General features: G+C 46.1%; 1 protein-coding gene across 1 annotated transcript in view; it reads left to right on the top strand.

The window, feature by feature from the left end:
* The window catches only part of LOC119962263 (MAX gene-associated protein-like), a 151,952-nt gene that overhangs the window by 9,917 nt on the left and 116,052 nt on the right, over positions 1-25,983 (top strand). Inside the window, 1 exon segment of the mRNA XM_038790254.1 lies at positions 611-1,821. Coding sequence (XP_038646182.1) covers positions 710-1,821 — 1,112 coding nt within the window. The 5' untranslated portion in view covers positions 611-709.

Below are 25,983 nucleotides of genomic sequence, written 5' to 3'. Positions count from 1 at the left end.
AGCTGCTGTGGTGGGATTTGAACCAATGTCCCCAGAGCCCTTCGATCAGTAGTCCAGTGACATTACTGCTATGCCGCTATCTTTCCAACAACAATTTGCTTGGACTTGGCGATCAATTCGGTACTGAAAAAACTTTCCATGTTACTTGCTAGTTACTGAGCCTTAAATTAGTTGATGCTCCGATTTGATTTATTGGTTTCTGCCTTTCTCTTACTGTCATGCATGAGTTGACATGGTTCAAGAAATAAACTAGGCAAATTAAATTCTGCGCATCTGACAGCCTGCTTTATGGATATAGAAGATATACATCAGGGACCCTAATGAATGTGGTCCAGATCAGAAAAATGGATCCAACCAAGACCATGCAAGCAGCATACAATAACGTAATGTTCACATGAAATGATTGAATTTCATTCCCGGCCAGGAGGCTTACTTTCCTTTTAGTATCCGCATTCACTGTATGGACTGATGCGGGTTAACTTGGAACTGAGAGTTGGAGTTCTTCGAAACATGGGATTGGGAGCTGCTATCATAGGTGCAGAGAAATTGAGCTTGAGATCCTGTTGGAATTTTATTTGATGATGTACATGTTTTTGTTTGTATCTTACAGGGTGGTAAATGGGCCTCTCTTGACGACAGGTTTGGATATCTCTCTTTCTCTCTCTCTCTCTCTCTTTCTCTCTCGGATGGGCTTTGACATCCAAAGAATATGGAGAATCAGGAATTAGTGTGTGCAAAGCAGGAAACCAACACTTCACCAAACTCGGGCACACCTGCTGCATACTTTGTCATTCTCAAGCAGGCACCTGGCAGTGGTGGCACCGAGCGTAGTATGTTGGTGGCTAAACAAGAACTTGGGGGTGTCGGTTGCATCTTGGAGAAAAGGAACAAATTGGGACCAGGAAGAATCCATCACCCATTTGAATGCCAGTCTGGAAATGTTTGCGTCACTTTAGAGAACCAGGAGATGTGGAGTCAGTTTTACAAGCGTGGTACGGAGATGATCCTAACAAAACATGGCCGGCGCATGTTCCCAAATTGTAGATTCTGCATCTCTGGGCTCGATTCTTCACGGAAGTACATACTAGTGATGGATATTGCTCCTGTTGACAACCACCGCTACAAGTGGAATGGACGCTGGTGGGAGGTCAATGGTAAAGCAGAACCTCATGTCCTTGGCAGGGTGTACATTCATCCTAATTCCCCTTCCAATGGGAGCTACTGGATGAGGCAGCCTATCTCTTTTTACAAACTGAAACTTACCAACAATACTTTAGACCAAGAAGGTCACATCATCCTGCATTCCATGCATCGGTACCTGCCACGCTTGCACGTCATTCCTGCTGACAAACTCACTGATGTAATTCCTCTCAATGGCCCGAATGTACTCACCTTCACTTTCCCACAGACTGAGTTTGTGGCCGTGACTGCATATCAGAACATAAAGATCACTCAACTGAAGATTGACTTTAATCCATTTGCTAAAGGCTTTCGGGATGATGGACTAAACAGTAGGCCAATGCGGGAGTTGAGGCACCGAAGCAATGAATCAACAGATGGAGGTTGCAGTGATGATTCTGCTTCTTCCAGAAGTGTGGTAACTGAGTCCAGTGGGCACTTGAAAATTAAAAGTGAGGACCAATCTGAAACACAGTCTAAGCACAGGAAGATGCAGGGTGACATTCACGTATCTCCGGGTGCAAGCTTTGATGGGGAACTGGACAACACTGATGAAGAGGAAGGGTCCCAAGAAGCCGAGATACCGAAAACAAGTGAATTGAATGCAGAAATGGGCATGAAGCAGAAGAGAACAACTGAAAGGTAAGCAAAGGCTAAAGAACAACAAGTCTGCCACACCTCTTTGTTCTAATCCTTTAGCAGTTTTTCAAATTTTGCTACCCCATGACAGCAAGATGACCCCTTTCTTTTTATATTGGCAATTGAAATCTGGCTCTTAAAAACATATTGTCTGTTTCTGTAATGTTCAGATAGTTTTTTTTTTTTTTTCTTTTTTTTTTAAAATTTAGATTAGCCAATTATTTTTTCCAATTAAGGGGCAATTTAGCGTGGCCAATCCACCTACTCTGCACATTTTTGGGTTGTGGGGGCGAAACCCACGCAGACACGGGGAGAATGTGCAAACTCCACACGGACAGTGACCCAGAGCCGGGATCGAACCTGGGACCTCAGCGCCGTGAGGCGGTTGTGCTAACCACTAGGCCACCGTGCTGCCCCATGTTCAGATAGTTGATTCTTTTTCCCAATTTGCTTTAATATACTTCACACTCATCAAGATCAGTAAAAGTCTCTCATTGCTTCCTTCCATCAAGCATGCTCACGAGAATTACAGGATAGACTGAATGGGGAGTTAAAGGTGTATCAATACAGCCACAACCTCAAGTGCCTCCACTACAACAGTGTGACATTTCCATTTTCAATCTGGGCTTGTATAAATTATTACAACAAACTATTTTAATGTTTGTGGGTGTTCCCATTACAAACTAATTTGATTGTTCTGAATTTGTTTTGCTTAAGCCCAAAAAGGAGACAAGTTTCCATGTCAATATAAGATGACAGTAGTAAAGGTCAGTGCATTGATCCATTGGATCAGTCTTCAAACACCCTTTAACTTTCTTACTGCAAAAACTTATTTCCTATTGTGAAGAAGATTAGCTGGTAGGATTCAACAAAGGATAGGCAAGTTAATGTAGAGTGCAAGTCAGATATGTGGCAAATTGGAAAGTGATATTGTGGGTTGGTATTTGAGATGCTTGGCAGTGTAATCACCCCTTCAGGCTCCGCTCTTGCCAATGTCACCCTGGTAGTGCCAGGTTGGGGGTACCAGTGTCAGGACACTACCCAGCCATTTCCCCGACCACCCTGGGGCTTAAAGGCTCTGTGACCCCCGACATGGCCACCACAACTGGTTTCAGTTTTTGAAAACCAGTCGTGATTCGCACTGGAGTCCCACTGCCTCCCAAGGTCGGAGAATCTCAGGAGCGGGGAGAATCCATCTTAAAACCGACAGACTGTATTTAAATGAGGAATTAAATATCCTAATCTGGTTCACGTCCTCACTAGTTCACGCCTGGGTGATTACGTTGAGGGGAGAATCCCAAAGGTGGGGTTCTTCCAATGCCAAATGCCAGAATTCTCTGGCCCCAGTGCAATATGCACTTGAGCACATGAGACCAGAGAATCGGGCCCTATGTTTCCGGAACAGCTATCTGAAATAGTAACCATCTATTTTAACACTAGTTACAGAACATTGAAACTTTCTGCATTTGGTGTCTCTGCTGAAACACCAATTTGTTAGCCTAACAGTGTAAACAAATCTACTGAAATGTGATATAACCACTTCTGTTAAATATGTTGATGTGTGGCCAAGAGAAACGTAGCATCTCTTGTGAGGAATAAAATCTGAACAGAGCAGCTCATAGGGTGGTTTATCAATGTAGTGCTGTGTATTGTGTTGCAAACTGATGCTCTGTCTCAGCAGGATGTTATCCCAATTCATCAATGGTGCCTGGAAAGTTGAACAATTTGACAAGTAATACTGATGTGGAATTTGAATCTTGTGCTAACCAACCTTATCTCAAATCTAGTTTGCATTGGGAATGCCCACAAATATAAAAATAGTTTGTTGTAATAATTTATACAAGCCCAGATTGGAAATGGAAATGTCACACTGTTGTAGTGGAGGCAGTTCAGGTTGTGGCCGTATTGATAACTCCTTTAACTCCTCATTCAATGTATCCTGTACGTTTAACCAAGTAATTTTGCTTCAGTTCAGATTCCCTTCACTTGAGGCAGTTGCATGCTTTTGTAATTAGTTGATCAGCTCTTCATCGGCATGCAGATAAAACAAAGTGTAATATACTTGAGGTTTTGCCGGATTGTTCCCAGCATTCGTCAGAAGTGTGATTTTGAAATTTACGTCCAGCGGTCCCACTGGCATAAATTACACCAGGTTCTTACCGGTGGGACTTGGCTCTGCGCCGGCTTGTGGAGTCCTCAGGGGGGGGGGGGGGGGGGGACTGGCCCCGGGGGAGGCCCCATGGTGGCCTGGCCGGCGATCGGGCACCACTGATCGGCGGGCCGACCTGTGCCGTGGAGGCACTCTTTCCCTCCACGCCGGCCGCTGTAAAGGTCTGCCATAGCCGGCGCGGAGAATAACCGCCCTGCACATGCACCAGAACACGCTGGCGCTCCCGCGCATGCGCCAGAACACGCTGGCGCTCCCGCGCATGCGCCAACTCATGCCGGCCAGCGGAGGCCCTTCACTGCCGGTTGGCACGGCGCCAACCCTGCCGGCACCGGCCTAGCCCCCGAAGGTGCGGCCTGACACCGACCGGAGTGGTTCACGCCACTCCTCGGCGCCGACACGGGCCGCCCACCGGATACCGGAGAATCCTGTCCATAGTCTTGCAAGAAGATAATTTTAGTTATTTTTTTTCTAATTAAGGGCAATCCACTTAACCTGCACATAAGAGCATAAGCCATAGGAGCAGAATTAGGCCACTCGGCCCATCGAATATACTCCGCCATTCAATCATGGCTGATATTTTCTCATCCCCAATCTCCTGTCTTCTCCCCATAACCCCTGATCCCCTTATTAATCAAGAACCTATCTAATTCTGTCTTAAAGACACTCAATGATTTGGCCTCCACAACCTTCTGCGGTAAAGAGTTCCACAGATTCACCACCCTCTGGCTGAAGAAATTCTTCCTCATCTCAGTTTTAAAGGATTGTCCCTTTCGTCTGAGATGGTGTCCTCTGTTTCTAGATTTTCCTACAAGTGGAAACATCCTCTCCATGTCCACTCTATCCAGGCCTCGCAGTATCCTGCAAGTTTCAATAAAATCCTCCTCTGGACCCTTTCCAGGCCAGGCCAGCACACCCTTTCTGAGATACGGGGCCCAAAACTGTTCACACAACTCCAAATGGGGTCTGACCAGAGCCTTGCACAGCCTCAGAAGTACATCCCTGGTCTCCTATTCGAGCCCTCTTGACATGAATGCTGACATTGCATTTGCTTTCTTAACTGCTGACTGAATCTGCACATTAACCTTAAGAGAATCGTGAACAAGGACTCCCAAGTCCCTTTGTGCTTCTGATTTCCTAAGCATTTCCCCATTTAGAAAATAGTCTATGCCTAAATTCCTCCTTTCAAAGTACATAATCTCACACTTTTTCACATTGTATTTCATTTGCCACTTCATTGCCTGCTCTCCTAGCTTTTCCAAATCCTTCTGCAGCCCTCTTGCTTCCTCAATACTACCTATCCCTCTCCAGATTTTTGTATCGTCTGCAAATTTAGCAACAGTGCCTTCAGTTCCTTCTTCCAGATCATTTATATATATTTGTGAAACGTTGTGGTCCCAGCACAGACCCCTGAGGCACACCACTAGTCACAGGCTGCCATCCTGAAAAAGACCCCTTTATCCCCACTCTCTGCCTTCTTCCAGTCAGCCAATCCTCTACCCATGCCAGGATCTTACCCTTAACACCATGGGCTTTTAACTTGTATAGCAGTCTCCTATGTGGCACCTTGTCAAAGGCCTTCTGGAAATCTAAATAAATCGCATCCACTGGTTCTCCTTTGTCTAACTTTCTTGTTACCTCCTCAAAGAAGTCTTAACAGATTTATCAGACACAACCTCCCTTTGACAAAGCCGTGCTGACTCATTCCTATTTTACCATGCACTTCCAAGTACTTTGCAATTTTATCTTTAATAGCAGGCTCTAAAATCTTACCAATGACCGAAGTCAGGCTAACCGGCCTATAATTTCCCATCTCCCTCCCTTCTTAAACAGGGGTGTTACATTAACCACTTTCCAGTCTTCTGGGACCCTTCCTGCCTCTAGTGATTCCTGAAAGATTATCACCAATGCCTCCACAGTTTCCTCAGCTATCTCTTTCTTTTAGGAACCTGGTGTGTAGTCCATCTGGTCCAGGTGACGTGTCCACCTTCAGACCTTTCAGTTTCCCCAGAACCTTCTCCTTAGTGATGGTCACTGCACTCACCTCTTCCCCCGATTCTTCTGGAGCTCTGGCATCCCACTGATGTCTTCCACTGTGAAGACTGATGCAAAGTAACTATTGTTCGTCTGCCATTTCTTTGTTTCCTATTATTACTTCTCCAGCCTCATTTTCCAGTGGTCCAATGTCTATTTTGCCTCTCTACCTTTTATATATTGAAAAAAGCTCTTCCTATCTTCCTTTATATTACTAGCTAGCTTGCACTCATACTTCATCTTCTCCCCCCCTTATTGCTTTTTTAGTTGTCCTCTGCGCGCTTTTAAAGGCTTCCCAATCCTCTAGCTTCCCACGAATCCTCGCCACTTTGTATGCTTTTTCTTTAGCTTTTATGCTGTCCTTGACATCCCTCGTCAGCCATGGATGCCTTGTCCTCCCCTTAGCATGTTTACTCCTCCTTGGGATGAATTTCTGTTGTGCCTCCCTAATAACCCCCAAAACCTCCTGCCATTGCTGTCCCACTGTTTTCCCTGCTTGGCTCCTTTTCCAATCAACTCTGGCCAGCTCCTCCCTCATGTTTTTGTAGTTACCATTATTTAATTGTAATACCATTACATCTGATTGCAGCTTCTCCCTCTCAAACTGCAGGGTAAATTCTATCATATTGTGGTCACTGCTCCCTAAGGGTTCCTTCACCTTAAGTTCCCTGATCAAATCTGCCTCATTACACATCACCAAATCCAGAATTGCCTGTTCCCTGGTAGGCTCTGACACAAGCTGTTTGAAAAAAACATCTCTTCGACATTCCACAAATTCCTTTTCTTGGGATCCATTACCAACCTGATTTTCCCAGTTCACCTGGATATTGAAGTCCCCCACGATTATTGTAATGTTGCCTTTTTTACTTGCCTTTTCTATCTCCTGATTTATTTTCTGCCCCACATCCTGACTACTGCTAGGGGGCCTGTACATAATTCCCATCAGGGTCTTTTAACCTTTGCACTTCCTCAACTCTACCCACAGAGATTCTATGCCTTCTGATCCTACATCGCTCCTTGCGATCGATTTAACTTCGTTCCTTACTAACAACCCCACCCTCTTTGCCCATCTGCCTGTCCTTTCGCTAAGACATATATCCTTGGAAATTTAGATCCCAGCTCTGATCCCCTTGCAGCCACGTCTCGGTGATGCCCACAACATCGTACCAGCCAATTTAAATGTGTGCAACAAGCTCATTTACCTCATTTCGTATACTGCGCACATTTAGGTACAACACCCTCAATTCTGCATTGGCCACCTCCCTTTTCACACACTCCTCAGTCACTGTACCCTGTACTGTGGCCCTTTTTGATTTTTGACTGGCTTCTCTGCCTTACACTTTCTCCTTTACTGCTTTTTATTTCTGGCCCCGTTTTACTTCCCTCCGACTTCCTGCATTGGTTCCCATCCCCCTGTCACATTAGTTTAAACCCACCCCAACAGCACTAGCAAACACCCCCCTAGGACATCGGTTCCAATCCTGCCCAGCTGCAGACCATCCGGTTTGTACTAGTCCCACCTCCTCCAGAACTGACTCCAATGCCCCAGGAATTTGAATCGCTCCCTCTTGCACCATCTTTGGGTTGTGGGGGTAAAGCCCACACAGGTACAAGGAGAATGTGCAAACTCCACACGGTCAGTGACCCAGGGCCGGGATTCGTACCCGGGTCCTCAACAGTGTTAACATGCCATGTGCCGCCTTCAAGAAGATAATTTTTTTGTAAATTCATAAACGGGATTAGAAAATTGTATATTAGAACATAACACCAAATGTATGGCCTTGCCAACTGGAATCTGTAAATGAAAATTGATGCCCTCTCTACATATGTAGTTCCCTTTATGGGTATTCTGCAACATCAGTTGGTGAAGGATAGTACTGAAGCCAATCTTTACTCAGTCATATATTTATTTACAAAGTAAAACATTCTAATCATACATCTCCTAATGCAGCCACCCTGCAGTTTCAATTGGTATTTTAAATTTTTAAAAAATATGTGCCAAAGTGAATCTCTAAATAATGTCCTCCACCTGCATGTAATTAAACACAATTGATGTGCAATTAATATGTGTGGAGGATCTTCTCAGCACTACATGGCAGATACTTGAAATAACTTGTATTGTTTTGCTGAGCATTTTGACTTGGTTTTATTGAATAAGGCAATAAATGCTTAGGTATTGTGATGCTCTAAGTTGGTTATAGCAATTAGGCCAGACATTTGCTGCTTTAGTACATTATTTTTCTTGTTTCTTGCCCTCATTCTACCTCTCCACCTATTATACCCCATAGAGTCGCCTCTTGATTCTGTCATCTCCAGCGATCATGCCACCTCTGAAAACTCTTCACCAAAGCCATTTCTAATCACTTCAATTTCTCTTAGTATACATATCGTCTTGCTTGCTTTAAACTTGTCTGAAAGCAACTTCCTCCCTGAAAGAAAATATGGATCTGCTGTTCCAGAAATCTTCTAATAGTCTAAATGTCTTCACCTTGGACCTTTGCATCCACCTCGACACATCTGCCACATGCAAATTGTTCATGCTTTTGCTTTCAGTATTCTTGTCCTATTGAGTTCCCAACAATCTCTCATTTTGTGTCCTTAAATCAGAAAACCGCACATTTAGACATTGTTCACTTCTAGATGTAGTTTCCTGAATTAAGGAAATGGACCACATTTTACGTTCAGTGGTGAAGGCATGATGGTTGCACTGACTTCTAAAAGCTGCCTACAGAGGTTTTGTGGGATCTAGAATCTTAATTTTCCCATATCCCAGCGTAACTTTCAATCTGGGGTCATCTGTAGGGGAACAGTGCCCAATGAAATCATCAAGTAGGCTCCAAAGCCAATCAGATGGATGGAGACCTACAGATAGCAAATCAGGAAGTAAAAATCACAGATTTATTTTTAAATAGTTTCATACAAAATGAAGATTTGTTAAGGTGGGAGATGAAATATTAAACGTTAAGGATGTTTTTAAAGCTCATGAATAAAGAAATGATACTTGTATAAAATTTGGGTTTTTTTTAGCCTCAGAAGTTATGCATATTTAAAAATTCAGTTACATTTCATTCAATAAGGCTTAATATTTTCAATGATTTTTATGAGAACGGCATGTAAAAATTCATGTCAACTCAGTGATTCTGTATTGACTACATTTGTGAATACTGCATCAGTGCACTTTGTGGAACAGCAGGAGATTATTGACGGCAACATCCAGAGTTCCATGTTGAATTGCACATGTGTGGACGCTGAAAGTTTCTGTCTTTTACACATAGAAATTATGACCTGGTGACAGTTTTCCCACTATTAGAAATGCATTCTGGACCCTCAATCATATCTCTTTATTTCTTCCAAATTTCCATGCTAATTAGGATATTCCAGGAAACATAGGACACTTTAGGTGTTAGCATGTACTAGATGCTGTGGTATGAAGAGGCAAGAGTTCAGCTCCTTTTTCACCAACACACCGTTAATGGTTCAAACTCACTCTGCACGGAACTCTACAGATCATCACAAGCTCCAGAGTCCACCTGAAGCCCCTTTACATATCAGTGTCAATCATTGAACACTTAACATAAATGAGACTACTAATTGCAATGTCTCTTAACCCATTACTTAACATTAGGCTTCTCCGTGAGCTTTCAACCAGGGTCTTGTCACGCTGACCTCTGTCCTCCGTCTTTAGCAGTATTCCAAGGAAGTTCAATGTATGCTTGAGGAGCAACAGCTTGTCTTTTGATTAGGCACTTGATAGCTTTCGGACTCAACATGGAGTTCTGCCGGTTCAGACTGTAAACATGGAGTTCTACCGGTTCAGACTGTAAACATGGAGTTCTACCGGTTCAGACTGTAACATCTGCTTTCGTTTGGTTTCAGTTTTCTTTGCAGGTTTCAGTTGCACTCATGTTTTGGCAACTGTCTGGAAACACCATGGTTTCTTTGCTTGTCCCATAACCACTCCCTTTCGTCCTACATTACCGGCTCTTATCATTTCTGTCTTCAAATCTATATAGACCTTTCACTGTGGGAAGGATAAAGTTATTGACTTGGCAGTAAGGATTGAAAAGCAGGATATTTAAAAAAAAGATGCAAACCTTGTCAATGTTGATGTTCAAAGACTTGTCCTCATACAGGTGGTTGAAGGTTCCATGCAGGTAAAGCAAGTAGTTAGGAAGACCAATCACATGTTGACCATTATTGCAAGAGGATTTGAGTACAAGAACTAGAAAGTCTTGCTACAATTATACAGGATTTTGAGACCACAACTGTGGCACTGGGTGCAGTTTTTGTTAAGAAAGGGTATATTTGCATTGGAGGTGGTGTCACAGATTTTTGCTAGATTTATACCTAGGATGAGAGGACTGCCTTAAAATGAGAGGCTGATTACATTGGGTCTGTACTCAGGAATTTAGAAAAATAAGAGGATCTAATTTAAACGTACAAAATTCTGAAGGGACTTTTTTTGGGGGGGTGGATACAGTGACATAATTGTAATGTTACTGGACTAGCAATCCAGAGGCCCAGGCTAATGCTCTGAGGATATGGATTCAAATCCCACCTCTGCAGCTTGTGGAATTTGAATCCCACTTATAAATATGGAACTGAAAAGCTCGTCTCAGTAATGGTGATCATGAAACTATCATCAATTGTCCTACAAGCCCATCTGGTTCACCAATACCATTTAGAGAAGGAAATGTGCCATTCTTGCCTGGTCTGGCTTGCATGTGACACCAGATCCACAACAGTGTGTTTTACTCTTATTCCCTCTTGAAATGGCCACTCAGTTCAAGAGGAACTGGGATGGGCAACTTGCCAGTGACACCCACATTTCATGAATGAATAACAAAAAACTGAACAGGGTAGACACTGAGAGGCTGTTTTTCCTAGTTGAGGAATCTAGAACATGGAACATAGAACAGGCTCAGGGTAAAGGTGAGTAAATTTAAGACTGAGATGAGAAAGTTCTTCACTTGCCAGGTTGTAAATCTTTCGAATTTTCTACCCTCGAGGGTTGTGGATGCTCCATCATTAAAAGGCTGGACAATGTTTTGATGTCTCTGAGAATCAGGATATGGGAAGTGGGCAGAAAAAAAGAATTTGAAGCTGAGCAACCATCATTGAATGGTGGAGCACACTCGAGGTGCCATCTGGTCTACTCCAGTTCTTTTAAATAAAATTTAGAGTATCCAATTCCCCCACCCCCCCCAAATTAAGGGGCAATTTAGTGTGGCCAATCCACCTACCCTGCACATCTTTAGGTTGTGGGGGTGAAACTCACGCAAACGCAGGGAGAATGCGTAAGCTCCATACAGACAGTGAGCTGGGGCCGGGATCGAACCCGGGTCCTCAGCGCTGTGAGGCAGCAGTGCTAACCACTGTGCCGCCATGCCACCCTAGTTCCTAATTCTTCTATGGTTATTTGGATTTTGTTGGTTGTTTCCATTCCTGAGGCTTGATCTCTGACCTTTCAAAACTTAGCATCAAATTCAACCTCCCTTTCTCAGAAGCTCTCAAGTTTTTTTTTATCACCACCCAGCTCCTTATCAGTCCCTCCCGTTATTTTCTCTTTGAATTTCTTCAGGCTGTGCCTACAATATTGAGACTACCTTGTTAAAAATTATCAGCAACATGCTTTGTTATTGTGATTGCTGCTCCTTGGCATCATCTGGGCTTTCAGATGTGTGCTATCTTATCTCTGCTACCACTTTTGATCCATGATCATCACTATGCTGTCCAGCTGCTTGGACAATATCAAGTTCTGGATTGCAAGAGAGGCTAAATATTGACGAGACCAAATGTCTTCTATTCTAATTTATTTGGCTTGTATGATAGCATCTGCCTGTCTTTCTGATGGGGCACTGTCTCCTTGTCCTGTTTGATGTGGAACTGTTCCTCCAACCCTATATATCACTGTATTCCATCTCCACAAAGTTGCTGCTTCTACTTCACCCCATTGAAGCTTTCTACATGTCTACAGTCTTGATTATTACAAAGCTTTCCTTCTATGGTTTGTTTAAAAACTCCACAACCTGCATCCTATCTTGCTTTCAATCCTATTCCCAGTTACTCCTATATACACCAACTGTCAGTATTTCATTTCCCTATTGATTTAATAATCCTTTACCTGAACTGCAGATTCCTCCGTGGCTTCACTCTTCCCTACAATTATGACTTCATTCAGTCTGTTTTCTTGCATGGATTCTCTGCTGTTCCAACTCTAGCCTTCTTCATCTTCGCTCAGCTCCATTGCTCTACTTTCAGTCACAAATCCTTCAACTATTTCTTTCTTTGTTTTAAAAAAAATAAATTTAGAGTACCCAATTATTATTTTTCTAATTAAGGGTCAATTTAGCATGACCAATCCACCTAATCTGCACATCATTTGGTTGTGGGGGTGAAACTCGTGCAGGCACAGGGAGAATGTGCAAACTCCACATGGACAGTGACCCAGGGCCGGGATTCGAACCCGGGTACTCTGCGCTGTAGTCCCAGTGCTTACTGTGAAACATCTCATCCATCCATCCAACTATTTCAGTCTTGCACTCTTAATACTCCCTTAAAGTCATTCTGCCTTATTTCCCCTCCTTTATTTCAGAAGTTTTTCCCCTTCCCCTGATTCCTTTCTTCCTGACTGCCACCAGATAAAAGCACCAGATTCTCTTGAAAACCTGGCTGGGTTACTATATTCATAAGGGAGGGGAACTTGCCACTCCCAAGTAGGTGTCTCCATCTCACACCTTATGGTTGACTCTTCCTGCCCTCAAGGCAACTAGGGGCAGGTAATAAATACTGCTGTATAAAGCGTAGCCCACATTCCAATATTGAAAAATAATTTGCAAATCACTTCACATGTAATATGTAATTTCTGTCAAGTATTTTGTGCTGTTTTATTTTGTTCAAGGTACTATATAGTCCTTGTAATTGGCAGCAAATGAGTTGAGGGTGAATTTTGTTATTGTTGGTTTCTCATTCTTCAGTGTGATTCAGCTTTCACATACCCTCTTTTCCATGTCTCCCTTGCTTTCAATCCTAATTCCTGAAAACTCTTTCTGTCGTAGCTATGTTCTCCCAGATTTACCACTCAATCTCTGCTGTCTTGCAGTTGATGAGATGTAACTCAGTGGTGATATACTCAGTTCATTGCCGAGGACCTCCCTGTCCCTTATCATGGATCAAATCTGAAGTACTTCACCAAAAGGGTTGTTCACTAAATTGGGCCCAGTAATTTTTTTTTTTCCCGTTCGTGGGACATGGACATCACAGCTGGGCCAGCATTTATTGCCCATCCCTAATTGCCCTTAAGGGGGCAAAGAGTCAACCACGTTGCAGTGGATTTGGAATCGCATGTAGGCCGGACCAAGTAAGATTTCCTTCCCTAAAAGACATTGGTGAACCAGGTGGGTTTCTACGACAATCGACAATGGTTTCATGGTCTAGATTTTCACCACCAGCAGTGATGGGATTTTGAACCTCGGCCTCCAAATCTTTACTCTGGATCTCTGGTTTATTAGTCCAGTGACACTACCACTGTCACCATCTCTCTTTAAATTAGGCTCATTCATATTCTATGGAGTTTAGAAGAATGTGAGGCAATCTCCTTGAAACCTACAAAATTCTGAAGGGGCTTGTTAGATTAGGTGCTGAGGAATTGTTTCCGCTGTTTGGGGTATTTAAAACAGTTGCACACTTTCACGATAAGGGGCTGATCATTTAGGACTGAGATGAGGAAAAATTACTTCATTCAAAAAGGATTGTGAACCGTTGGAATTCTTTACCCCAGAGGGTAGTAGATGTTCCATTGTTGAGTATGTTCAAGACTGAGTTAGAGAGATTTTTTTGGTCTCTGGGAATTAAGCGATATGAGAAGTGGGTGGGAAAATGGAGTTGAAGCCCAAGATCAGCAATTATTATATTGAATTGTAGAGCAGGTTTGATGAGCCACATGGTGTACTCCTCCTATTTCCTGTGTTCTTGACTGCCTCCTGGATCAAGGTTTCCAGGTTTCTTCCTCCCTGGTGCATAAGTGTCTGAAGCTCACACACCAGCTCATCAACTCTGTGCCAAAGTTCGTTAAGCTACAGAAACCTACTGCAAATGTGGTTGTTGTGTATCACTCTGGTGGTCCACCAGCTCCCAAATGGGATTAGAGCTCCTCATGAATTAATTCTATAGGAGTTAGCTTAGTTGCCTTTCTTAATTGCAGTTCTTGAGAAGTCTGGAGTGACACCACTAATCATAGAATAGAATCATAGAATTGTTAATGCACAGAAAGAGGCCATTCAGACTGATGGATCTGTGCCAAATCTCGAATAGCAATTCGCCTAATTCCACTCCCCTACCTTTTCCATGTAGCCCGGTAATTTCTTCCTCTTTAAATAAAGATCCAATTCTCTTTTGGGCAGTGCGTTTCAGACCCTTGCCACTCTGCATTTTAAGAAAAATCCTAATGTCGCCATTGCTTCTTTTGCCAAATCCCTTCAATTAATATCCCTCGGTCTTGATCCTTTCAGTAAGGGGAACAATTTCTCCTGATCTACCCTATCCTGACCTCATGATTTTGATACCTCTAAGTCTTGTCGCCAGATTTTCCCACTGACTCAAGTTTACCCATTTTAAAAATCTTCTCTTGTCTAAAAGAGCAGTTACTGCTTCTCTTATCTATCTATGTACTGAATTTCCTCATCCGTGACACCATTCTAATTAATCTTATCTGAACCATCTCGAACATGTTCACATCTTTCCTAAAGCAGGCACAGTACTCCAGTTGGGGCCGATCCAGTGTTCATGCAGGCATGTCATAAAACTTGTTTTTAATTTGTTCATGAGAGTGGTGTCACTGGTTCGAGCAGCATTTATTGGCCATCCCTAAATGTCCTTTTATCCAGGTGGTTTGCTAGGCCATTTCAGAGGGCAGTTAAGAGTAACATATAGACCAGACTAGGTAAGGATGGCCGATTTCCTTCCCTAAAGAGTATTAGGTGTGTTTTTACAACAGTCTATAATGGTTCATGGTCCATAATGGTTTTTAACTGAATTCAAATTTCATCATCTGTGGTGGGATTCGAACTCTGGCACCCCGGGTCTCTGGGTTAATAATCCAGCGACAATACTGCTACGTTCCCACAGCTTCCTTGCATTTGTACTGTATGCCCCTATTAATAAAGCCTTGGGTGCCATATGCTTTTTTTTTTTAAAATAATTTTTATTGAGAAATTTTGATTTTATACAACATTGACGCACCTTAGTAAAATACCGAAAATAACAATACTATTAACAATCATATACATTCGCCCCATCCCCATGAACAACCCAGCATTTTAACCACAACGCATATTAACACACTATAAAGTTACAGAATAAACACTACAATAATGCCCCCCCCCGGGATGCTGCTGCTATTGACCCAGTTACCTATCTCTGAGCCAGGAAGTCCAAAAAAGGCTGCCATCATTTATAGAACCCTTGTATTGATCCTCTCAGGGCAGATTTGACCTTTTCCAATTTTATAAATCCCGCCATGTCACTGATCCAGGTCTCCACACTTGGGGGGCCTTGCATCCTTCCATTGTAACAGAATCCTTCGACGGGCTACTAGGGACGCAAAGGCCAGGACACCGGCCTCTTTCGCCTCCTGCACTCCCGGCTCTACCGCAACTCCAAAATTCGCGAGTCCCCACCCTGGTTTGACCCTGGATCCAACCACCCTCGACACCGTCCCCGCCACCCCCTTCCAGAATTCTTCCAGTGCTGGGCATGCCCAGAACATATGGGCGTGGTTCGCAGGACTCCCCGAACATCTGGTGCACCTGTCCTCACCCCCGAAGAACCTACTCATCCTAGTCCCGGACATGTGGGCCCGGTGCAGCACCTTAAATTAGATGAGACTAAGCCTCGCACATGAGGAGGAAGAGTTGACTCTCTCCAAGGCATCCGCCCAAGTCCCGTCCTCTATCTGCTCCCCGAGTTCCTCCTCCCATTTAGCCTTCAGTTCCTCCACTGACGACTCCTCCACCTCCTGCATTACCTTATAGATGTCAGACACCTTCCCCTCTCCTACCCACACCCCCGAAAGCACTCTGTCCATCGCCCCCTGCGAGGGCAGCAAAGGGAATCCCTCTACCTGTCGCCTAGCAAACGCCTTTACCTGCAGGTATCTGAACATGTTCCCCTGGGGAAGGCCAAATTTATCTTCCAGTTCCCCCAGGCCCGCAAACCTCCCGCCAATAAACAGGTCCCTCAATTTGCTGATGCCCGCCCTTTGCCACCCCCTGAATCCCCCATCCGTGTTCCCCGGGATGAACCGATGGTTGCCACCCAGTGGAGCCTCCAACGAACCCCCTGTTTCCCCCCGATGCCGTCTCCATTGTTCCCAGATTCTTAGGGTCGCCGCCACCACCGGGCTCGTGGTAAACCTCTTAGGGGAGAGCGGCAACGGTGCCGTTACCATGGCACCCAGGCTCGTACCTCTACATGACGCCATCTCCATTCTTTTCCACGCCGCCCCTCCCCCCTCCATCACCCATTTACGCACCATTGACACATTGGCTGCCCAATAGTACCCCAGAAGGTTGGGCAGTGCCAGCCCACCTCCATCCCTTCCTCGCTCCAGGAACACCCTCCTCACTCTCGGAGTCCCATGTGCCCACACAAAACTCAGAATACTGCTAGTCACTCTCCTAAAGAAGGCCCTGGGGATAAATATGGGCAGGCACTGAAAAAGGAACAAGAACCTCGGAAGCACTGTCATTTTGACGGACTGCACCCTCCCCGCCAACGACAATGGCAGCATGTCCCACCTCCTGAACTCCTCCTCCATCTGATCTACCAGCCTGGTAAAGTTATGCTTGTGGAGAGTCCCCCAGTCCCTGGCCACTTGCACCCCCAGGTACCTAAAGCTCTCCCCTGCCCGCCTAAGCGGGAGCCTACCAATTCCTTCCTCCTGGTCTCCAGGGTGCACCACAAACACCTCGCTCTTGCCTAAGTTTAATTTATAACCTGAGAAGGTCCCAAACTCGGCTAGTAACTCCATCACTCCCGGCATCCCTCCCACCGGGTCCGCCACATACAGTAACAGGTCGTCGGCATACAACGACACCCTATGTTCCTCTCCACCTCGCACCAAGCCTCTCCACCTCTCTGAATCTCTCAATGCCATCGGCAGCGGCTCGATTGCCAGTGCAAACAACAAGGGGGACAAGGGGCAACCATGCCTGGTCCCTCGGTAAAGCCGGAAGTACTCCGACCTCCTCCTATTCGTAGCCACGCACGCCATCGGGGCCTCATATAACAGCCTTACCCATCTAATGAACCCTTCACCAAATCCAAACCTCCCCAACACCTCCCATAGGTACCCCCACTCCACTCTATCGAAGGCCTTCTCCGCATCCAGTGCCACCACTATATCTGCCTCCCCCTCAATCGCCGGCATCATAATGACATTCAGCAATCTCCGCACATTCGTGTTCAGCTGCCTTCCCTTCACAAAACCTGTCTGGTCCTCATGCACAACCCCTGGCACACAGTCCTCTATCCTGGTGGCCAGGATTTTTGCCAGCACCTTAGCATCCACATTGAGGAGAGATATGGGCCTGTATGACCCACACTGCTGGGGGTCCTTGTCCTTCTTTAAAATTAATGAGATCAGCGCCCGTGACATCGTCGGGGGCAAAGTCCCCCCCCCTCCCACGCTTCATTGAGTGTTCGCACCAGCAAGGGGCCCACTAGATCCACAAACTTTTTATAAAATTCCACCGGGAACCCATCCGGCCCCGGTGCCTTCCCTGACTGCATCTGCCCGATCCCCTTAACTAGCTCCTCCAGCTCAATCGGCGCACCCAACCCCTCCACCTTCTCCTCCTGCACCTTCGGGAAAGAAAGCCCGTCAAGGAACCTCTCCATTCCCCTCCTCTCCCCCGTTGGCTCCGACCGGTACAGTTCCCCGTAAAAATCCTTGAAGACCTCATTCACCTCTATCCCCTTCCGCACCACATTCCCACTCTTATCTCTCACTTCAGCAATCTCCTTAGCCGCATCCCGCTTACGCAGCTGATGAGCCAGCATCCTACTCGCCTTTTCACCATGTTCGTACACTGCCCCTTGTGCCTTCCTCCACTGTGCCTCCGCCTTTCTAGTGGTCAGCAAATCAAATTTAGCCTGCAGGCTGCGCCTCTCCCCCAATAGTCCCTCCTCTGGTGCCTCTGCATACCTCCTGTCCACCTCCAGCATCTTTCCCACCAGTCTATCCCTCTCACTCCTTTCGCTCCTCTCCCTGTGTGCCCGGATGGATATCAGCTCCCCACGAATTACTGCCTTCAGGGCTTCCCAGACCATCCCCACCTGAACCTCCCCCGTATCATTCACCTCAAGGTACCCCTCAATACTTGCCCGGACCCTCCTACACACCTCCTCCTCCGCCAACAACCCCACATCCAACCGCCACAACGGACGTTGGTCTCGCACCTCTCCCATCTCCAACTCTATCCAATGCGGAGCGTGGTCGGAGATTGCAATGGCCGAATACTCGGCCTCCTCCATTCTCGGAATCAGTCCCCTACTCACCACGAAGAAATCTATCCGAGAGTAGACGTGGGAGAAGAAAGAGTACTCGTGTGCCCTCGGCCTTACAAACCTCCATGGATCCACCCCACCCATCTGGTCCATAAACCCTCTCAGTACCTTGGCCGCCGCCGGCCTCCTACCCGTCCTAGAGCTGGACCGATCCAGTGAAGGATCCAACACCGTATTAAAGTCCCCCCCTATGATCAGACCTCCCGCCTCCAGATCCGGGATCCGTCCCAACATACGCCTCATAAAGCCCGCATCGTCCCAATTTGGGGCATACACACTAGCCAGTACCACCTTCTCTCCTTGTAGCCTGCCCCTAACCATCACATACCTACCCCCCTTATCCGCCACCACCTCCGATGCCTCAAACAACACATTTTTCCCCACCAGAATCGCCACTCCCCGGTTCCTCACATCCAACCCCGAGTGGAAAACCTGCCCCACCCATCCCTTCCTCAGGCGGACCTGGTCCGCCACCCTCAGGTGGGTCTCCTGAAGCATTGCCACATCCGCCTTTAGCCCCTTCAGGTGAGCCAGTACCCTCGACCGCTTCACCGGCCCATTCAACCCTCTCACATTCCAGGTGACCAACCGGATCAGAGGGCGTCCCGCCCCCCTCCCCCATCGGCTAGCCATAGCCCGTTGACTGCCCGCCCCAGGCCAGCACCCCCTGCTCGACCCCGTCCCCATAGCAACAACCCCTCACCTCTGTCCCCCCAGCCCCCACCAGCTCCTTCTTGACCCTACCAGCAGCAACCCGGTATTCCCCTTTTCCCCCCCCCCCTCCCTTCCCCCCCCAGGCTAGGAACCCTCCCAGCCGCGAACCGTCCTCCATTGTACTTCCGTGGGTCAGCTAACTTCTGCTGACCCCGGAAACTCCCGCCAATAGCCCGACCCCTCCCGAAGTGGGATCATCCCCCAATCTATCCCTCCTCCTGGCACCGCTCCAGCGCGGGGAAGAACCAGTTAAGGCCCCGCCTCCCCCGTCACCATCTCCACCCCCCAGCCCCGCAGCACGGGAAACCAGAGGAAAGCCCGCGCTTTTGCACTGCCCCACCATACCCTTCTGACGCAGCTCCCAAATATCAGCCCCACTCCATACCCCCACTCCGGCATAGAATACAACATACCCTCCCCTCAAGATACACAGCCCAGACAATGTCCCACAGCACAAAAACAAAAACATAGCAGAACAACCCCTCAGTAAATAACCATATCAAAAGTGCAAAAGTACTAAAACAAGAAGAAAACAAGAAGAAAAAGAGAACACAGCGACAGCAGAATCCAGCACTAATATCTTACAGCCGACCTCGCAACCCCCAACCCCTAGTTCAAGTCCAGTTTCTCCGTCCGCACGAAGGCCCACGCCTCCTCCGGGGAATCGAAATAATGGTGCCGGTCCAAATAAGTTACCCACAGGCGTGCGGGCGGCAACATTCCGAACTTTATCTTTTTTCTATAAAGCACCTCTTTCGTCCGATTAAATCCGGACCGCCGCTTAGCCACCTCCGCACTCCAGTCCTGGTAGATCCGCACTACCCCATTCTCCCAATTGCTGCTCTTCACCTTCTTGGCCCAGCGCAGCACGCACTCCCGATCACTGAACCGGTGGAACCTCACCAGCACCGCACGCGGGGATTGATCTTCCTTGGGCCTCCTGGCCAGCACCCTGTGCGCTCCCTCCAGCTCCAAGGGCAGATGGAGAGATCCGGCCCCCACTAGCGAATTCAGCATTACAGCCACATAGGCTGTCAGGTCCGATCCCTCCAGCCCCTCTGCAAGGCCCAAGATCCGCAGGTTTTTCCACCTCATGCAGTGATCCAGCTCCTCAAAGCGTTCCTGCCACTTCTTGTGGAGTGCTACGTGCCCCTCCACCTTACTCACGAGGACCACGGCCTCCTCCTCTCGTTCAATGGCCTGCGTCTGCAACTTCTTGATGGCAGCACCCTGGGTGGACTGAATCTCTGACAGCCTTCTGTTCGTTTCCTGCAGAGAGCTCAGTACTTCATCCTTGAATTCTTTAAAGCAGCGCAGGAGATCAGTTTGTTGTTCCTGGGCCCAGAGTCTCCATTCCTCTGGAGCTCTGTCGGTGGCCATCTTGGATCCCTTCCCCTGTTTTTTCTGAGGAGCTGCTGCTGTTTTTTCCCCCTTTCCACTCCGAGTTCGAGTCATGGACTGCAGGGAAAGTCGTTCAGCACACCTTCCCCCACCGGGAGACGTCGAAAAATTTCCGTTTTGGGCTCTCAAAAGAGCCGGAAAATCTCTTTAAAACGGGAGCTCCCAAATGTGTGGCTTACTGATCCATCACAGCCACCGGAAGTGCCATATGCTTTTTTAACTGCATTTTCAGTCTGCCCTGCCACCTTTAATATTTTGATCACATATATTTCCATGTCTCTCTGCTGTTGCACCCAAATTAGAACTGTACTTATGATTGGATATTGCCATTCCTTGTTCTTCCTACCAAAGGAAACTTTGCATATTCTGCAACAAATTTCATCTTTCCATTCCACCAACATGTCTATGTCCTTTTGAAGCTATACACCATGCTTTTCACAATATTTCCAAGTTTTGTGTCATCTGCTTTGTGTCATCCTATTTCTTATATTATCATTCCCGGAATGAATTGATCTTTCCACACCGCATTAAAACTTCAACAAGACCTGGCATCTGGTCCAGCCTCTTAACCTCTGTTGAGAGCTGACCATGCGTCCGTAACAGATTTTATTTAAAATACCGAAGGTCCTTGGTTGAGCCCAATAAAATACAGTCACCAGATTTGTAACTTTACAACACGAGTAACCTTTTATTATATACAGTATTATAATTAAATGGACAGGAAATGTAACTGACTATCTACAAGCCCTTTCCCAGTCCCCTCCTGCTTCCTAACTTGCCTCACTCTCTATGTACACAGACAAACAACAAAAGGGAAAGAGAAAGAAAATATTAATAAAACTAAAATGATAAGGATGTTTGATGCTGGAGAGAGGGGAAGGGAAAGGAAAGGAAGAAAGGGAATGGAAAGAAGGAAGGAAGGTGAATCACTTGACGACCATTGTCAGGCAGAACATTGTCCCTGGCCAAATCACCAGTTGCCAGTTAATCAAACCAATTCCCTCCAAACCTGGCGCCTAAGATCGATTCGGTGCCAAAGAGTATGGCTTCTCCTTTCCAAAATACAAATCCTGGGAACACAATGCCGTTCTAAGCAGGCTGTTTCAACTTTGAATCTTCTGTTTAAAGGCCCACGGATAATAGAAGAAAATAACCTAAATGGGAACAAAGGAAATAAACAGGAAGGACTCTTACACTCTTCATTTTTATTAATGACCTGGGCTTCGATATACAGAACTGGCGAACTCCAGCTACTCTTACTCAGCTCAATTAAATTATTCTCCAACATATATTGACTTTCCTTTTCTATCTGAGCTAGTTAACTTCAGCTAACAGATTACATGCAGTTTCTTAACCTTAACACACAAGGTGGCTTACCTAATAGATACTCCAAACCGTAGGAAGAAAGACCGATTATGCCACATAATTATGTTGAAAAAAATACCATCGTAGGACAGAAGATAGGCAGGAACCAACATGCCAGGTGGTAAGAGTAGTGGAAGAGGGCAGAGATAGCAAGAGTGAGGAAGAGGTTTAAACTAGTACGGCAGGGGATGGGTACCAGAGGAATAGGTCAGAAGGTGAAAGCATTAAGAGAGAACTAGGGAATAGGGCCAGTATCGCTCTGAGGAAGAGCAGACAGGGAGATGTTGCTGAAAACAGCAGGTCTGGTGGCCTGAAGTGCATATGTTTTAACGCTAGAGGTATTACGGGTAAGGCAGATGAACTTAAGAGTTTGGATTAGTACTTGGAATAATGATGTTGTTGTCATTACAGAGACCTGGTTGAGGGAAGGACAGGATTGGCAGCTAAACGTTCCAGGATTTAGATGTTTCAGGCGGGATAGAGGGGGATGTAAAAGGGGTGGCGGAGTTGCGCTACTGGTTAGGGAGAATATCACAGCTGTACTATGGGAGGACACCTCAGAGGGCAGCGAGGCTATATGGGTGGAGATCAGTAATAAGAAAGATGCAGTCACAATGTTGGGGGTTTACTACAGGCTTCCCAACAGCCAGCGGGAGATAGAGGAGCAGATAGGTAGACAGATTTTGGAAACGAGTAAAAACAACAGGGTTGTTGTGATGGGAGACTTCAATTTCCCCAATATTGACTGGGACTCACTTAGTGCTAGGGGCCTGGACGGGGCAGAGTTTGTAAGGAGCATCCAGGAGGGCTTCTTAAAACAATATGTAGGCAGTCCAACTAGGGAAGGGGCTGTACTGGACCTGGTATTGGGGAATGAGCCCGCCCAGGTGGTAGAAGTTTCAGTAGGGGAGCATTTCTGGAACAGTGACCACAATTCAGTAAGTTTTAAAGTGCTGGCGGACAAGGATAAGAGTGGTCCTAATGTGAATGTGCTAAATTGGGGGAAGGCTAATTATAGCAATATTAGGCGGGAACTGAAGAACCTAGATTGGGGGCGGATGTTTGAGGGTATATCAACATCTGACATGTGGGAGGCTTTCAAATGTCAGCTGAAAGGAATTCAGGACCGGCATGTTCCTGTGCGGAAGAAGGATAAATTGGCAAATTTCAGGAACCTTGGATAACGAGAGATATTGTAGGCCTCGTCAAAAAGAAAAAGGAAGAATTTGTCAGGGCTAGAAGGCTAGGAACAAACGAAGCCTGTGTGGAATATAAGGAAAGCAGGAAGGAACTTAAGCAAGGAGTCAGGAGGGCTAGAAGAAGTCACGAAAAGTCATTGGCAAATAGGGTTAAGGAAAATCCCAAGGCTTTTTACACATACATAAAAAGCAACCGGGTAGCCAGGGAAAGGGTTGGCCCACTGAAGGATAGGCAAGGGAATCTATGTGTGGAGCCAGAGGAAATGGGCGAGGTACTAAATGAATACTTTGCATCAGTATTTGCCAAAGAGAAGGAATTGGTGGATGTTGAATCTGGAGAAGGGTGTGTAATAGCCTGGTTCAGATTGAGATCCAAAAAGACACGGTGTTGGGCATCTTGAAAAATATTACGGTAGATAAGTCCCCAGGACCGGATGGGATCTACCCCAGAATACTGAAGGAGGCTAGAGAGGAAATTGCTGAGGCCTTGACAGAAATCTTTGGATCCTCACTGTCTTCAGGTGATGTCCCGGAGGACTGGAGAATAACCAGTGTTGTTCCTTTGTTTAAGAAGGGTAGCAAGGATAATCCAGGGAACTACAGGCCGGTGAGCCCTACGTCAGTGGTAGGGAAATTACTGGAGAGAATTCTTCGAGACAGGATCTACTCCGATTTGGAAGCAAATGGACGTATTAGTGAGAGGCAGCATGGTTTTGTGAAGGGGAGGTTGTGTCTCACTAACTTGATAGAGTTTTTCAAAGAGGTCACAAAGATGATTGATGCAAGTAGGGCAGTGGATGTTGTCTATATGGACTTCAGTAAGGCCTTTGATAAGGTCCCTCATGGTAGACTGGTACAAAGGGTGAAGTCACACGGGATCAGGGGTGAGCTGGCACGGTGGATACAGAACTGGCTAGGTCATAGAAGGCAGAGAGTAGCAATGGAAGGGTGCTTTTCTAATTGGAGGGCTGTGACTAGTGGTGTTCCGTAGGGATCAGTGCTGGGACCGTTGCTGTTCGTAGTATATATAAATGATTTGGAGGAAAATGTAACTGGTCTGATTAGTAAGTTTGCAGACGGCACAAAAGTTGGTGGAATTGCGGATAGCGATGAGGACTGTCAGAGGATACAGCAGGATTTAGATCGTTTGGAGACTTGGGCAGAGAGATGGCAGATGGAGTTTAATCCGGACAAATGTGAGGTAATGCATTTTGAAAGGTCTAATGCAAGTAGGGAATATACAGTGAATGGTAGAACCCTCAAGAGTATTGAAAGTCAGAGTTATCTAGGTGTACAGGTCCGCAGGTCAGTGAAAGGGACAACACGGGTGGAGAAGGTAGTCAAGAAGGCATAAGGCATTGAGTATAAGAATTGGCAAGTCATGTTGCAGCTGTATAGAACCTTAGTTAGACCACACTTGGAGTATAGTGTTCAGTTCTGGTCGCCACACTACCAGAAGGATGTGGAGGCTTTAGAAAGGATGCAGAAGAGATTTATCAGGATGTTGCCTGGTATGGAGGGCATTAGCTATGAGGAGCGGTTGAATAAACTTGGTTTATTCTCACTGGACCGACGGAGGTTGAGGGGCGACCTGATAGAGGTCTACAAAATTATGAGGGGCATAGACAGAGTGGATAGTCAGAGGCTTTTTCCCAGGGTAGAGGGGTCAATTATGAGGGGGGCATAGGTTTAAGGTGCGAGGGGCAAGGTTTAGAGGAGATGTACGAGGCATGTTTTTTTACACAGAGGGTAGTGGGTGCCTGGAACTCGCTGCCGGAAGTGGTGGTAGAAGCAGGGACGATAGTGACATTTAAGGGGCATCTTGACAAATATATGAATAGGATAGGAATAGAGGGATACGGACTCGGGAAGTGTAGAAGATTTTAGTTTAGACGGGCAGCATGGTCGGCACGGGCTTGGAGGGCCGAAGGGCCTGTTCCTGTGCTGTACTTTTCTTTGTTCTTTGAGGTCAAAAGTTCACAGTGACCTTCCTGCGGTAAGACTAACAAATAGGATAATACTAGAACAGTTAGATATTGAGTTTGCATACTTAGAAGAGCAATTAAAATATCTCAAAAGGCGACTGCAAAAACAAGAGGATTTGGAGGGACACACTGGGGTGTAGTACATTAATTGAACATGATGTAGACGTTGGTGACTCCAACCCGATAAAACAGCATCCATATCGACTGAACCCACGAACTAGCTCAGATAGAAAAGGAAATTCAATATATGTTTGAGAATCATTTAATTGAGCTGAGTAAGAGTAGCTGGAGTTCGCCAGTCGTTTTGGTACCTAAGCCAGTTCTGTGTAGACTACCGGAAGGTGAATGGCATCACCAAAACTGATTCGTATCCAATTCCCAGGTTGGAGCATTGTGTTGGAAGGTAGGCAGTGCCTCATGCCTTTAGAAAATCGATTTGTTAAAGGGGTATTTGCAGCTTCCTTTAACAACCAGGGCTAAAGAGATATCTACCTTTTGTGACTCCGGGATTCTATCAGCGTACGGTCATGACGTTTGGATTGTAAAACGTACCAGCTACATTTTAACAGCTCACACATCAAGTAGTGGCTAGGGCACTTAATTGCGTGGTCTATTCGGACAATGTGGTAGTTTTACAGAGTCAGAAGGAAGGAGCATGTAGGACAATTGGAGAAAATTATTTAAACAACTGCAATTGGCCGATTTGGTCATCAATTTAGCCAGAAGCAAATTG

Source organism: Scyliorhinus canicula, chromosome 2 (genome assembly GCF_902713615.1).
Source record: "Scyliorhinus canicula chromosome 2, sScyCan1.1, whole genome shotgun sequence".
Taxonomy (NCBI): domain Eukaryota; kingdom Metazoa; phylum Chordata; class Chondrichthyes; order Carcharhiniformes; family Scyliorhinidae; genus Scyliorhinus; species Scyliorhinus canicula.
Note: the sequence above shows the minus strand (reverse complement) of the source record. Positions and strands in the feature narration are given on the sequence as shown.